The sequence below is a fragment of the Mesoplodon densirostris genome, chromosome 11 (genome assembly GCF_025265405.1).
Source record: "Mesoplodon densirostris isolate mMesDen1 chromosome 11, mMesDen1 primary haplotype, whole genome shotgun sequence".
In the NCBI taxonomy this organism is placed as follows: Eukaryota; Metazoa; Chordata; class Mammalia; order Artiodactyla; family Ziphiidae; genus Mesoplodon; species Mesoplodon densirostris.
In genome coordinates, this window is record NC_082671.1 from 71,653,247 (window position 1) to 71,670,599 (window position 17,353).

Genomic DNA, 17,353 nt, shown 5'->3' on the forward strand with positions numbered 1-17,353 from the left:
AAAGGATTTCCAGGAGAGGGGCTAAAGGTCCTTGATGCCTGGTACAGCAAAGCCGCCCCGAGCAGAAGTGGTTGAAAGTTCTGCTCCAGGCTCTCAGGCAGCATTTCCTGAGGGAGTTTACCCTCCTCCCAGGAGCATTGTCCCCCTCTTCTGCTCCCAGGTCCCCTTCCCGGGCCAAAGCCTCCTTCCCATCCCCCCACAGCATCAGTTAGTATTACCCTTGGATCACTTTTATGAAAAATGTAGGGGGCATTTTATTGTATGGATCATCCCTGTCACTTTCAATAATTACTCCTCACATAAAACCTAACTCTCAGGTCAGCCTGAAATCTGGGTTTCATTGCAAGCCCATGGAACATGAAGCCAGCCAGGCGGCTGGGAAGAGAAGGGAAGGAAACATCACGTCATTGACCACTTTATTTTTAAAGGGGGGAAATATCTTACAAAGCTCATCCTTTCCCTGTATGAATTCCTGCAAGATGCTGCTCTTAGATGGAATTCCTAAAGGGTCATTTGGTTGTCATCCCCATTACCAGGTCTGGGGCTCTCAAAGGAGCCTGGTGGTGGCATAAAGGCAGATTGAGCGCCTTCTGTATGCCAGAGGCCGTACTCAGTGCTGTGGTGATCCAGAGGAATGAATGAGACACAGTCCGTGGCTGCAGGTAGAGCACAGCCTGGCGGGAGGACCCTCTGAGAACAGCTGGACTTGGGATGCAGGGGCCGGCAGAGACACACCCGAGGGCAGAGGTGGAAGGAGGGGCGAAGCAGAGCCAGCACCCAAAGCTGCACTGGCTGAACACAGTGAGGGCGTGATGCTTTATCAGCCAGATGCCAAGTGCTTGTTGGGACAGGACCCTTGTCTCATTCTTTGCTCTGTCTAGAACAGCTCTTGGAATATAGTAGGTTCACAATAAATGCTGTTTGTTAAATAAAAGAAAGATATAGGATTCTTCAGTGGCTATTCCTACCTAGTCTATACCTCCATTTCCCTAATTTTAAAGAGAGAATTGCTTAGAGTGTTTGGTTCATTTTGGTGTCTCCGGACAGAAGACTTGAATGTACATTAGCAGTGCAGGTTTCCGAGGGTCTAACTTGAATTGACTTAATCCAACCATATTTTTTGAGCATCTGTAACAGAGATTGGCAAACTTTTTCTGTAAAGGGACAGATAGTAAATATTCCAGGCTTTGTGGGCCATACAGTCTCTGTCCCAACTACTCATACCTGACCTTGCAGCACAAAAGCAAATACAGAAGCACGTGAGCGCGGCTGTGCTTGCTCCATTGAAACTTAACTTCACTCACAAAAACAGGCAGAAGGCCTCATCTGGCAGAGTTTGCTGACCCTTGATCTGTAATATGCCAGTCTGGGCCAGACAACAAAAGTGACTTTTTTTTTTTTGCGGTACGCGGGCCTCTCACTGTTGCGGCCCCCCGCGTCGCGGAGCACAGGCTCCGGACGCGCAGGCCCAGCGGCCACGGCTCACGGGCCCAGCCGCTCCACGGCGCGTGGGATCCTCCCGGACCGGGGCACGAACCCGTGCCCCCCACATCGGCAGGCGGACCCCCAACCACTGTGCCACCAGGGAAGCCCAGAAGTTAGGTTTTAAAGCTGGAAGATGTGAGTTCCCATCATCCTCCATTAAGCTCTAACCTGATTGGCTAGAGAAGCTAGAAGAGAGAGGTCATTCTTCTGGACCAATGAGGTGGGCAAAGCTGGGGCCCAGCGAGGTGGGCGGAGCTTCTCCTGGAGATGGGTGTGCCTTTGGCCCAGGGAGGTGAGTGGAGCTGCACCCGGGTGGGCGGGGCCTGAGTCAGCTTCCGGTTCTGGTCTGTTAAACCTACAGCACACCTGCCACGAAGGCTAGACAGACTCATGAACCTAACATAGACGCCTCAGGCAGGGATAGAAGGCAGTGTGGGGTGCTGAGGGAGCCTGACTGGAGGCGATCATTCCAGAAGGGTTCCCTAAGGAAGGTGGCACCAATGCAGAGACTTGGACTCTAGAAGCATTCATTCATTCATTCGTTCACTCAGGAGACACTCACTACCACTCACCATGTACAGGACACTGTTGATGGTATGGGAACCCAAAGGTGAACAAAACAAAGAAAGTCAGAGCCTTTGTGAGGGTTACATTCTGGTGAAGGAAACAAGCAAAAAGCAAGGAACCTGTTATAATCATCCAGACAAGAGATGACAGCAGCTTGAACCAAGGTGGTGGCAGTGAAGGAGGTGGGAAGGGGTCAGAGCCTGAAAGTATTCCCAAGGGTATGCATACAGGGTTTTCTGAAAGGCGGCATGAGGATTTCCAGGGACAGGAAGGAATCAAGGATGGCTCCAAGGTTTGTGTCCGTGGAGGGAGCAGGCTGGGACGGGGAAGGAGGGAAGCTCAGTATCGGCCACACTAAGTTACAGAGGCCCGCGGGGAGGTGTCCTGGCCTGAGACAGGAGTCTAAGAGCTGTCAGCATGGGGATGATATTTAGAGCCGTGAGACTTGATGAAGGCACCAAGGGAGTGGTGCAGAGAGAGAAGAGGTGCCCGAACTGAGCCTCAGACTCCAAGGCTTAGAGGCAGAGGAGGAGGCCCCAGGGAAGAAGATGAGGAGGGGTGGCCAGCGAGGGGGCCTGGTTAACCCCTGCCATCCATGATCCACCAGCTGGATGCAGGATCTGGAGCAGAGGGAGAGGAGGGAGAATGCTAGGAGGGCGTGGCTGGCCGGGAGCGCAGAGCTTATCTCCTGGGCTGGCAGAGAAAGTGGGGCTCCCTTGCTCTCAAGCCAGCAGGCCAAGCTTCAGGCAAGTCCAGCGCCTCTTGGAGGATAGGGCAGAAGGAAGGTGCCGAATTAACATCTGATGGGACAAATGAATGACTGAATGAATGCATGCATGCTCTTACTCCCCAGTCTCCATGAGTATGTGAGGAGGTCCGCAGCTTCTCCTGAGCTGCAGAGTCCAGGGAGGAACAGCTGTAGCCGGTCCCAATCATCACTCTGGGCCACTGGACCTCTGGCCCCAAGAAGATGTGGCTGATACAAGCCTTGCCCACCTATTGCTACCTTACCCACAAAGGAATGGTGACCAGCCTGTTTTTCCCAGGCAGCTCTGCGGGGCCATCGGCTGGGTCTGCGGTGTGTGGCGCCTCCCTAGCCCTCTCCCTCCTTACCAAAGCTCCTTACCTCAAGCTGGTGAAGCACAGAGGCAGTGGTGACCAGGATGTGACTTCCTATGACTCTCAGGGTGTGTTGGTGTGTCTGTGTCTTGTGCACAAGGGCATGAGTCGGTACTGTGTTCCGTGTTTTTTGATGCCTGCATGTCCATGCGTCTGAGTGGCTATCAGTCTAAATGTAAGTGCCTGTGTGTTTGCATGTGTCCACTTGTGTGCGCGTGGGTCTCTTCGTGGTGTGTGTGTGTGTGTGTGTGTGTGTGTGTGTGTTGCGTCCAGGAGATGGGAAGTGGTATTTCCCAGCTGTCCCAATGAGATTTGGAGTGGGGAAGAAGATTCAGAAGAATTTAGTCTCCTTCCACAATCATGTCTTAAGCACCTACTGTGTGCTAGACCTCAAAATCCACTGTAGTGTGGCCCCAAACTGCAGGGTAGGGTGAAGCTCTCCCCACCCCACAGTCAGAGCTTGGGGCTGGGGGTGATGGTCCCAGCAACGGCTACTGTCCCTGACACACTCTGCCCAGGGGGAGGGGAGGGTTTGGCCCCCATAGGTCACACGTTCATGTACACACACACACACACACACACACACACACACATACACATCAGAGTTGCAGTATCAGGGTCTTGCCATGCCAACTACTCTTTTTCCAGAGTCAGCAGTGGACAGAAGGAGGAAGGGAGGGAGGACTCTGGACAGGGCCTATTCCTCCCCCTCAAGAGAGATCTCACCTGATTACGCTTGAACTGGGAGTTGACATCTTCCCAGAGTCACTGACCCCCTGAGAGCAAGAACAGGCAGGAGGAGAGTTCCCTGGGGGCAGCCGTGTGTCAGGAACGGACACCTGTAAGGGAGACAGAGGGGCCATTTGTAAGGGAGGTGGAAAGCAGCCAAGGCAGGCAGGACCTTGAGGATTATTTGGGGGTAAATTTACAGAACTTTACCACCAGTAGGAGACAGGAGAACATAACAGCGGGCTTTAGCACACACTGCCTGGGTTCAAATCCAGCTCTGCCACTTATCAGTTAACTCCCTGGTACTCAGACTCCTCCGGATGGGGAGGATGTTCATCCCTACGTTCGCAGGGTTGTAATGAGGCTTGAGTGAGTCAGCATAAGACAGCTCTTCCCTCCAGCCCAGAGCACAGTAAGCATTCATGAGGCGTTAGCCATTATTGTCGGTATGTTACACAGTGAAAAGTACAAAGGATAAAGATTAAGGAAGCGAGAGAGGGAGTGTGAGAGTTTTCAGTACAGTGGTCAGAGAGGTCCTCACTGGGGAGGTAATGTTTGAACAGGGACCTGAAGGCAGTGAGGGAGCGAGTCTGGTCCTGCAGGTGCCCTGAGAAGAGGGTTCCAGGCAGAGGGAACAGCCAGTGCAAAGTGTCTGAGGATGGCATGCAGCGAGGCAGAGGGTGTGAGCAGTGGGTGGGAAGCCAGGCCAGGACTTGTGGGTGTCAGCTTTACTCTGAGACTGGGGCACGAAAAGGTTCTGAGCAGAGAGGCGAGGACTGACATCCACGCTGACAGCACCGCTCTGCTTCTGCTGTAGAACTGACTACGGGGTCCCAGCAGAAACAGAGAGACCAGTAGGAGGTGACGGCCAGAATCCAGGCTGGACACACAGGTGCTCAGGCCAGGGCGGAAGTCGGGGAGGTAGATGAGAAGGGGGCCGGTTCTGAGGCCGGCAGGTGTTACTGACAGCCTGCACGGGGGGAGGTGAGAGAAAGAGGACTCAAGAGGACACCTAGGCATCCTGGCTGGGAGACAGTGGACAGTGCTGCCCTTCTCTGAGGCTGGGAATGTCGAGAAGGCTGGGTCGCAGGGGGGTGACCGCTCTGTTTTCCAGCCTGCACGTCACGATTTCTGTTGCGGACTCTTCTTTCCCACTGGATGGTGAACAGCTTGAGGACACCGCAGGGAGTAGCTGCAAATAGGGGGTCTGCTCGCACCCCGGCCAGCACAGGGCCTGCCCCCAGTCAGGCCCAGGAGATGCTTGCTGAGTGAATGAATGAGGAAGCACCCTCGCTAGAGCCGCCTGGAACGTTCACCCTCTCCCCAGAATGAGGACTGAGGCGGATGGAGGGTCTCAAGCTGAGCCAAAGCCACCCTTCCCAGCCTCGGAGAACCCCCCTCCTCCCTGTTCCCCCTTCTCCACTCCCCTCTGCCAGTCCCACCAGGCACACAGCAGGTTCCTAGGTGGGAGGTGAGAGGGATGCCAGGAGTCAAGGTCTGAGCTTGGGACTTGGAGTGAAAGGTCCTGAATCCAAGGCGAGCTCTGCTCTGTGGTCTTGGATCAGTTACTCAACTTCTCTGAGCCTCGATGAATACCAGTCCCCCAGGGGGCTCTGAGGATACACTGAGACAAGGGTTAGGGAGGTGCTTTGTTAGGGCTCCCCAGCTGCCCCAGGGGAGCACTAAGGGAAGTCCACCACCCCCTCCTTCCCACTAGAGTTTAGAAGTTCAAGGAGACATCCTTGCAGCTCCGGAAATGCTGGAGATAGACACGCCCCGAGGGTCACCCAGCCCCATCCTCCCACTTTACAGATGAGGAAAAAAACCGAGGGCTTCCCTGGTGGCGCAGTGGTTGAGAGTCCGCCTGCCGATGCAGGGGACACGGGTTCGTGCCCTGGTCTGGGAAGATCCCACATGCCGTGGAGCGGCTGGGCCCGTGAGCCATGGCCGCTGGGTCTGCGCGTCCAGAGCCTGTGCTCCGCGACGGGACAGGCCGCAGCGGTGAGAGGCCCGCGTACCGCAAAAAAAAAAAAAAAAAAAAAAACGAGACCCAGAGAGGGAAAGTGACTTACCCCAGCCCAGCACACTTTCTGGGATGCCATCTGCCTCTGTGATGGTTTTCCAGGCTGCGTGCTCCTGTCCTCTGCCCCGGACCTGAAGCCCCTTCCAGCAAACCCGTCGTGAGGGACATTCCCTCCAGAGATCACCACAGTGGGTGTGACCACATCCTGCAGTCAGGAAACATCTAAGCTATAAATCGTACTAACTCACATCCACGCAACCAGAACGAACGCTTCTCGAACGGCGCCTCCCCTTCGCGCCCTCCGCCCACGGAGACAGTTTCTCTTCTGTCCTGGTTCATTTATTTAAGTGCTGGATGCAGCTACCACCACGCTGACTCCACGACCTGCACTTTAGGAAACATCAGTGGAGGTAACCCCAGGCCCATGAGAAGCAGCAATAATACGCTCTGCTGTGTGAGAACTAACATCTCCTGTTGCCAGTGGGTACCAGGCACTGTTCTAATAGCCTCGGATGCATTGACTCAACAGCCCTCATTGCTGCCCTGGGACCTGGGTGTGCTGATGGTTGCCCTGCAGCAGAGGAGAGAATGGAGGCTCAGGGGGGTGGCGGGCAGCACAGCAAGTGAGATGCACTCAGGCCGTCTCTCCTGAGCTCGTGCAGCTGATCACCCACCCCAGAGACCACAGGAAGTGGGAAAGCATCCAGCACCTGCACAGGTGGTGCTCCCAGAGGAAGCTTGCTGGACACCAAAATCCCTTTCCTATGTCCGTACATATCACAAACGTTCATGGGACACTTGACTATGTGTGTGCCTGGCCTGACACTTTATAGGTTATCTTCATTCATCTCACAACAAGCCTAGGAGGTGGGTATTGTTGGTGTCCCCATTATACAGATGAGAAAGGAGAGGCACAGAGGCCACACAGCCAGTGGGGGGACCAGGATGGGACCCTAAGCAGTCCACATCAGGAGCCCACGCTCCTAACCACCACTCAGGACGGCTCTGCCTCCCTCCCTCTCTCCCTCCCCCTGCCTTTCCCCTCCTCTCCTCCTCTCTCTCCCATCACTCTCTCTCTCACACTCACACTTTCTCACACTCACTCTCGCATGCGTTTACGGCAGTCTATCCCTTTTCACAGCATTCAGGAGGAGAGGGCGAGAGATGCCCCAGAGCCTAGAAGCTCCTCCCAACGCCAGCACATCTGCGATTCTATCCCATTAGAATGGATCGAATTCCAAATGGAATAACAGGCATAAAGTTAAATATGCCCAGAAAATAAGGAGCCTGCCTTCTGTTTACCTGATCATGGCAACTATTTTGATCAAAGGCATGACCAGCACCTGGCCAGCCTGGCTGAGTGGTCCCTAAGCAGAGGTCTGGGGGTCACAGGACCACCAGGGATGGATGCAACCTTAGGCGTCACCTGGTCCAACCTCATCTGAGCCAGACCTGAGACCCAAAGAAGGGAAAGCCCACACTCAGGCCCCAGGATGGGCCAGGCAAAGAGTGGGCCCCAGGAAGAAGTCTGCCCACCTCTCCCCACCCCCAGGGACCACCCCTGCCAGACTGAGTGAGGAAGTGGAGCCCCTGTGTGCAGCTGTCTGCCTGTCCTCCAGCTGTGTCCACCACAGCAGGACACCATAGGTGCCAGGCCCACAGGGCACTGGATCACGAGATGGTTTGTCTACAGAATTTGGCCAAAAAGAGGGTGAGCGAGGTTATGGCTGAGACCGCCCCCTCCAAAAGGCAAGATGTCATTCCCTCCTGGGTACTTATGACACTCTTCATTTCTGTCACCAGCATAGAAAACAATAAATTGTTCATAGTTTACCAAGGCTCTGTATTTTCAAAAGCTTCCACATTCTTCTTCCTAGTTAACCACTGTCACCCTGTAAGTTAGACAGAGTTCCAATTTTCAGCCCCATTTTACAGACAAGGAAGTGAAGGCCCCGGGACACCATGAGATTGGCCCGAGGTCTTCCCGAGCCAGTCACTGAACACTGGGGCTCCCCAAGCCTCAAGGTGAACCCTTGTACTCTTCCAAGCTCAAGCTCTGCTGTGCTCACCTGTGTCTGTGACGCCCCTGTTTACAGCTTCAGCCCAGAGTGCACCTCCACTTCCCAATCTTACACATTCAACTGTCCCTCCACACTCTACGTGTGTGTCCCCAAAACATCTCAGACTCCACGTGCCCCAAACCAAACCTTGATTTCCCTCCCCTCACCCCTTAGGCTTGATCCTCTCCCAGTTGCATAAGTGGTTGTATCCAGCCAGCCAGCAAACCTGAGACCCAGAAGTTATCCTCAACGCCACCCTCTTCTCCACCCATATCCACTCATCACCACGTTTTACTTCACCTCCTAAACATCCCTCAAATCCAGCCACCTCTGCCCACACTCTTTGTACCCACCCTGGTCCAAGTACCACCATCGCCCGGTCAGCAGCACCTACGCCTGGTGCCCTGTAGCTACCCTGGACCCCTTCTTAATTCATTTGCTTTGTTTATTTTTTTAAATTTTCTTGGAGTATAGTTGATTTACAACGTTGTGTTAGTGTCAGATGTACAGCAAAGTGAATCTGTTATATACATGCATATATCCACTCTTTTTCAGATCCTTTTCCCATATAGGCCATTACAGAGTATTGAGTAGAGTTCCCTGTTCTATACAGTAGGTCCTTATTAGTTATCTATTCTAATACTGAGTGAAGTAAGTCAGAGAAAGACAAACATCATATGACATCGCTTATGTGTGGAATCTAAAAAAAGGGTACAAATGAACTTACCTACAAAACAGAAATAGAGTTACAGATGTAGAGAACAAGCTTGTGGTTTCTAGGGGGTAAGGAAGGTGGATAAATTGAGAGATTGGGATTGACATATTCATTTGCTTATTAAAATGCACATCAGATCATGACAGCCCTGTCGGCTTTAAGGCCTTTATAAATTTATTTATTTGTTTGTTTATTTGTTTGCTTATGGCTGCCCTGGGTCTTCGTTGCTGTGTGCGGGCTTTTCTCTAGTTGCAGCGAGCGGGGGCTACTCTTTGTTGCAGTGCGCGGGCTTCTCACTGCGGTGGCTTCTCTTGTTGCGGAGCACGGGCTCTAGGCATGCGGGCTTCAGTAGTTGTGGCACGTGGGCTTAGTAATTGTGGCTCGCGGGCTCTAGAGCGCAGGCTCAGTAGTTGTGGGGCACAGGCTTAGTTGCTTCCTGGACCATGGCTCAAACCCGTGTCTCCTGCATTGGCAGGCGGATTCTTTAAAGACGGCCCGTGAGTTCCTGTGTGGCCTGGCCCCAGCCTGCCTCATCTTCCTTAGAGCTCCCCAAGGCCCCGCACTGACTCTTTGTGACCAGCCCTTTCACGTCCCCAGATGAGCCATGATTCCTCCAGCCCTTGCTCATGCCACATCCTCCCTAGAACACCCTGCCTCTACTCTGCCCAATTAGCTTCTCTTATCCATCCATCTCAGCACCAACATCACCCTCTCAGGGAAACCCTCCCTGTTGCCCATGTGAGTTCAGAGGATGCTCTGAGAGCCAGGGGGTGCAGTTGTTAGGCACGCAGAGCCTGGACTCAGAATCCCTGGGTTCACAACCCAGCTCCTCCATTTCCTCGCTGGGTGGCCTTGAGTGAAGGCTTAACCTCTCTGAGCCTCAGTTTTAGCCTGTGTGTGATGGGGATAATTACAGCACTTACTTCATGGAGTTGTAAATGAAAGCAGTGTACTATATGTACACAGTCCCACCATACTCTGATCCCTCAAGCAACATCAGCCATCTACAGGTGACATTAGCCTGTCCCTTGCCTTCACGGTGCCGTATGGGTACCTTTCTTCCTCAGCACTTCATCCTGGTTGGTAATTACATGTTCATCTGTGCTGTATCTCCCTCATGAGAACGAAAGCCCTCTAACGGCATGGACCAGGCCTGGTTTTGCTCCCCTATGCCTTCTGTGCCCAGCCTGGAACAAGGCACGGTGATGGCCACTCAGTCAAGAGCAAAGCATCTCCCCGCTCTGAACCACACAGATTTTCCCCAGTACAGTGTATTATGCTCTCCGCCTGGGGTGGCCAAATTGCAACGGTTAGGCTAAATTTGGCCTACCAACTGTTTCTATAAATAAAGCTTTATTGGAACACATCCACACTCATTTGTTCACATATTGCCCATGGTTGTTCTCAGGCTACAAGGGCAGAGTTGAGTAATTGCAACAGAGACCATATGGCCAGCAAAGCCAGAAACATTGACGATGTGTCCCTTTACAGAAAAAGTTTACCAGTGCCTGCTTTAGGTATTTGTAATCTCCTTTAAGCCAAGGCCCATGGCTCATGGGGTTGGTAGGAGGTTTAAGTGGGTTCATCCATGGAAGGTACTTAGCACAGGGCCTGGCACATAGGAAGAGCCCCAGAAATGTCAGTAGGTGTTAATATGCTTACTCATAGGAGATCAATAAATACTTGTGCATTGAATAAATGAGATATTTTCTGCCCCTCACGATAGATTTTAGCGGTAAGACCACCCCAGCCTTAGTGGGAAGTCAGGACAATTCATGTGTCTGGCATGAAGGGGAAAGGACATTAGAAATAACAAAAAGGGCTTCCCTGGTGGTGCAGTGGTTGAGAGTCTGCCTGCTAATGCAGAGGACGCAGGTTCGAGCCCTGGTCTGGGAGGATCCCACATGCCGCGGAGCGACTAGGCCCGTGAGCCACAACTACTGAGCCTGCGCGTCTGGAGCCTGTGCTCCACAATAGGAGAGGCTGCGATAGTGAGAGGCCCGCGCAGCGAGATGAAGAGTGGCCCCCGCTTGCCACAACTAGAGAAAGCTCTCGCACAGAAACGAAGACGCAACACAGCAAAAATAAATAAATTAATTAATAAACTCCTACCCCCATCTTCTTAAAAAAAAAAAAAAAGAAAGAAAAATTGCTACCTTTTACTGCCCGCCTAGCATCAGAAACAATACAGATCTTATCCAATTTAACCCTTACAATAGTGCTTCTCAAACTTTCAGACACATACAAGTCTTGTTACCAGGATCTTGTTAAAATGCAGATTCTTTTTTTTTCAATTTTATTGAAGTATAGTTGATTTACAACGTTGTGTTAATTTCTTGACCAAGGTCACACAGTTAGTAAGTGACAAAGCCAGGATCTGAAGTTAGGTGTGACTTAACTCCAAAATCCCCACTCTGTCTGTGACATTGCCCAGCCAGAAAGACCTCTTTTGAGAGACTGTTTCAGTGTAGGGGTCCCTGCCTGCTCCAAACCAGCTTCCTGCCAGCCTGAATCTGGGTCCTGCGGACTTCGGCCTTCCTAGGCTTGGCACTGTTTACCGGCTTCCCCCTGTCACCTTTTTTCTGGGCAAAGAGGCCTCTTCCAAGGGAAGCTAGTGTCTGGGTTGGCCGGAGTGAAGAGGCTTCTGTTTGTGTTGCCTGCTTGTCACCATATCATAAGCTGCTTTGATACCTTGTGAAGTGGTCCTGTTTTCTCCACATTGCTCTCTGCTGGCTGCAATACAACAGACCTCTCCCTCCAGCCTCCCCGCTCTTTATCACGCACACACACACACACACACACACACACATGCCCATGCGCACGCGCGCACACACAGTTTCTCATCTCCCTCCACAGCTGGTGCTCCCTCTCTCTACCGGCAGGAAGGCTGAGGTGGGGCACCCAGGCTCCCACAGCAGACCAGACTGAACTGGAAACGTCAGGCCCAGGGCTGCTGTGAGGCATGAGCTCTGAGGACACAGTCCCAGTCTGCCAAATGCAGCATACTGCGGGCAGGAAGAACCTGCTTTCTTGGAGGGAGAAGGTCAGAGAACTTCATCTGCCTTGCTCATCTGAGCGGTCACCACTGCCCCTTGGAAGTCACACCAGTCTCTCTTTCTTTCTTTATGCTGTCGTCCCCCTTTCCAGTTGGTCAGAAATCATATCCACGTGGAGAGGGCAAAAGCATTAGAAATCGGCTAACGGTCCACACCCATTTTACACATGGGGAGACCAGAGAGGGCAAGGTACTTATCTCAGCCACACAGCAAGTGAGTGGCAGAGCTGAGATCAGAATCCCGATTTCTGGACCCTGCATGCTTCCCAGGCTCTTTGAAATCCCCAGAGAGAGAGTCCAGGGTAGTCCAAGAGTTGGGCTGACCTGGGCTTGAATCCTGACTTACTAGCTGGGTGGCTTTGAGCAAGTTACTTCACCTCTCTGAAGCTCAGTTTTCTCATCTGTAAATTGTGGCAAAAAATACACCCTGCAGGGGTGTTACAAGGATTAAATTATAACATGTACATCAGACCCAGCATGGTGTGGGTGCTTCACCAATACTATCTCTTGTGCTTCAATACGTTCTTACCATCTCTGTGTGCTTATGAAGATTGGCATCCAGGTAGCTATGAGTGTGCACGTCTGGGCATGCGTGTCTGTGCGGGGGGGTGTGGGCTGGGGGATCGGGTTGGGGATATAGCTTGTCATCTCAGAAATGACTTGCAGGAAGAGAACATCCGCTCGGGTCTGGGCGGGAGGCAGCACTGTCCTTGCCTGCAGTGGGGGAGGGGTACTGGATTGCCGAGTAACACAGCTGTCCTCCACCCTCTCACCACTGCTTCTATACGGGCAGCAAGGTCCCCCCAACCCCGGATGCAGAGCTCCACCCTTCTTCAAGGCCCCTCAAAACAATCCACTCATCCAGGAGCATCACTAGCAGTGTAGCCTTACTGAAGAAGATCCAGGGGGGAGAGAAGAGAAGGGTTTTACATCACACATCACAGCAAACTGCCTGAAACTCTTAGAAAAATTCTTCGAGTGCTATATAGAAAAATTATCTTCTTCACATATCCTTCGTGGTCACACTGCCACCAAAAGGAACAGGGGTGGGGCATTGGGGAGGCACTTCCCCTCCAAAACATAGACCCCCCAGCCAACCTCTGGGCCGAGCCAAAGGGCCCTCTGTCTAAAAGGACTCAACTTCCTAGGTTACCATTCAAGCCACCCAAACATGTCAAGAAAGCATCCCTTTCCTTACACTAGCCTCCAGACACCTCTGTCTCCTGCCTGTCCATAGCTCCCAGGACAGGGAGTCAGGAGCCCTGAGATCACTCTCTGCCTATTTGAATCTGGATAGAAAAAAATATTTTACTTTCCAGACACACTTTGTAGAGGACTTCACCCCTCTGGGTCATCTTTCAGACACTGTCCCCCCCTCTATAGACCCTCTGCCGCCTTCCCTTTGCCCTCAGCCGCCTGTGCCCCTCTCCATTCTCATCCTCCCACACGCAGGAGTAAAATAGTCATTAAAATATTTTCTTCTCCTGCCTGTTAGCCCTTCCTTCTTAACTTATCCTGAAGGGTTTTTTAATTTGCTTTTTGTTTTTCTTTTTCTTTTCTTTTTTCTTTGCAATGTGTCAGCTTCTTCCTCTTCCTGGACCACCTCTCCACGTTTATTCACAAGGCAAGCTTGTATCAGAGGCTTACTGTGTCTTTGGCTTTGAACTAGATGGTGGGGACAGAACGAATGAAGAGAGAGAATTGAAAAAACAGCTACATCCTGGCTCTCATGGGAACCCATGACCTATGGTGGACACACATATATATAAGCACATATTTACTATAATAACTATCATTTATCAAATGTTTACTATGTGCCTTCAGAGACTTATCTAAGTACATCATCAGAATTAACTCATTTAATCCTCACAGCAATCTTAGGAGGCAGGCACTGTCACCATCCCTATTTTACAGGTGAGGAAATCGAGGCACAAAGGTGAGATGACTTACCTAAACTTATCCAGCTAATAAACGCCAAAGCCAGCGTCCAACCACTAAAACACACTGCCTTTCCATGTGCCCCAAGTGCCCCAAAGTGCAGAGGAGAGAGCTAATAACTTTGCCTAAGGAAGTCAGGAAATGCTTTGTGGTGGGGAGGGGACTTTTGAGCTGGGTTTTGATGGATGAATAGAAGTTTGCTGAGTGAAAAAGAACAGGAAAGACATTCTAGGAAGAAAGCTCAGTATGTCAAAAGTCAGAAACGTGCATTAATGAGTCATGGGAAGTTTGCCATGGCTGGATGAGAGGGAATGTGGGGATGGGCAGAGACCAAGTCCCACGGGGCCTTGTGGGGCTCATGAAGTGCTGGGGTTTGATCCTTGAGGAAGTGGAGCGTCCCTGAAGGGCTGTGAGCCAGGCAGTGGATTGCTCCCTCTCCCTCCCTCTCTAGTATTGCGAAACAACCTCCACTCTGGTCCTGTGTCCATAACCCACCCACCAGCCGGCTCCTGTGGACTGCTCTCACTCCTCCCTCCTGTGTCCTCCCCCCCAACCCCTGTCTCATAGCCCTGTCGTTCTCTCTCCCCCACCCGCCATGTTCTCCAGGGGCTGTGAGGGCCTCGAGCATCTTCCCCATCCTGAGTGTGATTCTGCTCTTCATGGGTGGACTCTGCATCGCAGCCAGCGAGTTCTACAAGACTCGACACAACATCATCCTGAGTGCCGGCATCTTCTTTGTGTCTGCAGGTAACAGCTGCTGAGCCAGGTGGGCCAGAGTCCAGGCCCACCGGTGGGGAGAAGGCTGAGGTTGGGTGCCCAGTGGCTGGGAGGACCTGGCACAGAGAGGAGGGGAGAACAGAGAGGAATTTCCAGGCCTTGCAACAGGCTGAGCCGCAAGGAAGACAGGCTGTGCTGGGGCTCCCACCCCAACGCAATGCCCGAGCCCCCCATGGAGTCCTCCAGGACCATCCCCAGACCATGTCCTTTAGCCCAACGATGCATCTTTCTCCCACCTCCTGGAAAAAGGCCCCAATCTCAGGATCCTCTCAGGACACTAGGCTTATCCTCACTTGCCCTCTCCTCTCACTGTCCTACCCAGGTGGGAGCAGGCAGGCACCCAAAACCACATTTCTCAGCCCAGTTACGTGACAAGTCACATTGGCTTCAGATGCCAGAAAAAGAACATGGGCTGTAGTATGAGCCATTTAATAAGAACGACTAATGTTTAAGCAGCACCTACCACATGCAGACTTAACAGCTTTCATGTGTATTAACTCACATGCATCAACTCATATGTATTCAAATATATTAATCCTCCCCATGACCCGACAGGAGTAAGTAAGTCCTATTATTTTTTTTAATAGATCTTTATTGGAGTATAATTGCTTCACAGTACTGCATTAATTTCTATTGCACAACAAAGCGAATCAGCCATATGCATACACATGTCCCCATATCCCCTCCCTCTTGAGCCTCCCTCCCATCCTCCCTCTCCCACCCCTCTAGGTCATCGCAAAGCACGGAGCCGATTTCCCTGTGCTGTGCTGCTGCTTCCCACCAGCCAGCTATTTCACATTCGGTCGTGTATATATGTCGATGCTACTCTCACCTCGCCCCAGCTTCGCCCTCCCAACCCATGTCCTCAAGTCCATTCTCTATGTCTACCTCTTTATTCCTGCCCTGCAACTAGGTTCGTCAGTACAGATATGGAAACTCAAACAACAGTTCCTTTGCCAGAGGCTTTGCATCCAGACAGTCTGGCTCTAGGAGCCAGTCTTAACCCCCTGCTACACCAGCTTCAAATCCCTGTGCAGCCTTGAGCAAGTTACTTAACCTCTCTGCAATCTGTTTTCTCATCTGCAAACCCCTTGAAAAGCACTCAGCAGTGCAAGCAGGTAGTAAATGCTCAATAAACAATATTATTATTATTACTATTATTATTACTACTCAATACACTGTAGGATGCCCCTTGCTTCTTTCCCTTCTTCCCATAGCTCTGTTTCCACTAGCTCTTCCCTTTGCAGCTCTCTCCAAATGGAATAATAGGATAGTACGGTGATGCTTGCAACACCCCTCTAGACCGGCCCATCTGTTCTCCATGAAAACGCTGGACCAGGGAAAGACCCTCCAGCTGTTCCTGGTCCCTTCATCCTGCCCGGGGCCTGGCATCCTCCTTGGAAACTAACGATCCTTCCCTCTGCTTCCCTCCCCACCCCGCGCCCACCCTCTGCCTGCAGGTCTGAGTAACATCATTGGCATCATAGTGTACATATCTGCCAATGCCGGAGACCCTTCCAAGAGCGACTCCAAAAAGAATAGCTACTCGTACGGCTGGTCCTTCTATTTCGGAGCCCTGTCCTTCATCATCGCCGAGATGGTCGGGGTGCTGGCCGTGCACATGTTTATCGACCGGCACAAACAGCTGCGGGCCACGGCCCGCGCCACGGACTACCTCCAGGCCTCCGCCATCACCCGCATCCCCAGTTACCGCTACCGCTACCAGCGCCGCAGCCGCTCCAGCTCCCGCTCCAGCGAGCCCTCTCACTCCAGGGACGCGTCCCCCGCGGGCATCAAGGGCTTCAACACCCTGCCGTCCACGGAGATCTCCATGTACACCCTCAGCAGGGACCCCCTGAAGGCCGCCACCACGCCCACCGCCACCTACAACTCCGACAGGGATAACAGCTTCCTCCAAGTTCACAACTGTATCCAGAAAGAGAACAAAGACTCTCTCCACTCCAACGCAGCCAACCGCCGGACCACCCCCGTATGAAGCTCCCGCGGGCCTCGCCGGCGCCGCCGCCGCCGCCGCGGTCCCGGGCAGAGCCGGGAAGCGGGGCGTGGCCCGCGGGGTGGGCCAGGGGGTGGGGGGGAGGGGGAGGAAACGAAAACATCCACGGGGGACAAACCTTCCAAAAGCAAAAACAACAAAAAAAGAGAAAAACATGAGTAAATTTTTAAAAAAAAGAACAACATATAAGAGGAACAAAGAAGCAAAACAATAGAAAATGTGCAAAACTATAAACGAGGGAAGGAAAAACAAACTTTAAAAAAAGCAAGAGAGGATAAAAATTAAAAATAGAAAATAAATCTAAAAGAAAATGCATGATTTCCCATGTACCATTATTTTAACGTTTAATAAAAACCAATTTAAATGAAAACATACAAGGGAACCAAGATAATATTAAAGCAAAAAAAAGGAGAAGGAGCAGAAAGGAAGGGAAATGTTCTTTGCATTTATCAGGGGTTTATGTTACTTTTTCTTCATGCGGAAGAGTTACTTTTCTGGTCCCTTTAACCCCAAGCTGGCTCTGCCGCACTGGGTGAGTTGGGGGGGGGGTGGAGACTCAGGAGCCCCGGGGCCAGGTGAGCCTCCCGGTCACTGCCAGGTCCCTGGAGCTTCTGCATGAGTGCCCTAGGAACGCTAGGTGGCTTGCAAACTGGCTCCACCCAGCATTGATGGGGCAATTGTAAGCCTCCAGGTGACCCAAGAGTCCCTGGTCCCTCCTATCCGAAAGGTGCCTGGAGGGGGGTGCACCTGGGGCTTGTCCGGCCCCAGGGTTCCCAGTCCTTAATGGTCCTTAACCCACTGTGATGACTTCCTAGGCCTTGAGGGAAGGGAAGGAGAGGAGATGGCTGCTGGTGGCTTGCAGAGATGCCCG

General features: G+C 52.2%; 1 protein-coding gene across 1 annotated transcript in view; it reads left to right on the plus strand.

The window, feature by feature from the left end:
- Nucleotides 1–16,464, plus strand: part of CACNG2 (calcium voltage-gated channel auxiliary subunit gamma 2) — a 118,790-nt gene extending 102,326 nt beyond the window's left edge. Inside the window, exons 3-4 of the mRNA XM_060113341.1 lie at nt 14,298–14,438; nt 15,929–16,464. Of these exons, the coding sequence (XP_059969324.1) occupies nt 14,298–14,438; nt 15,929–16,464 (677 nt within the window). The remainder of the gene's footprint in view (nt 1–14,297; nt 14,439–15,928) is intronic.
- The last annotated feature ends 889 nt before the right edge of the window (nt 16,465–17,353 follow it).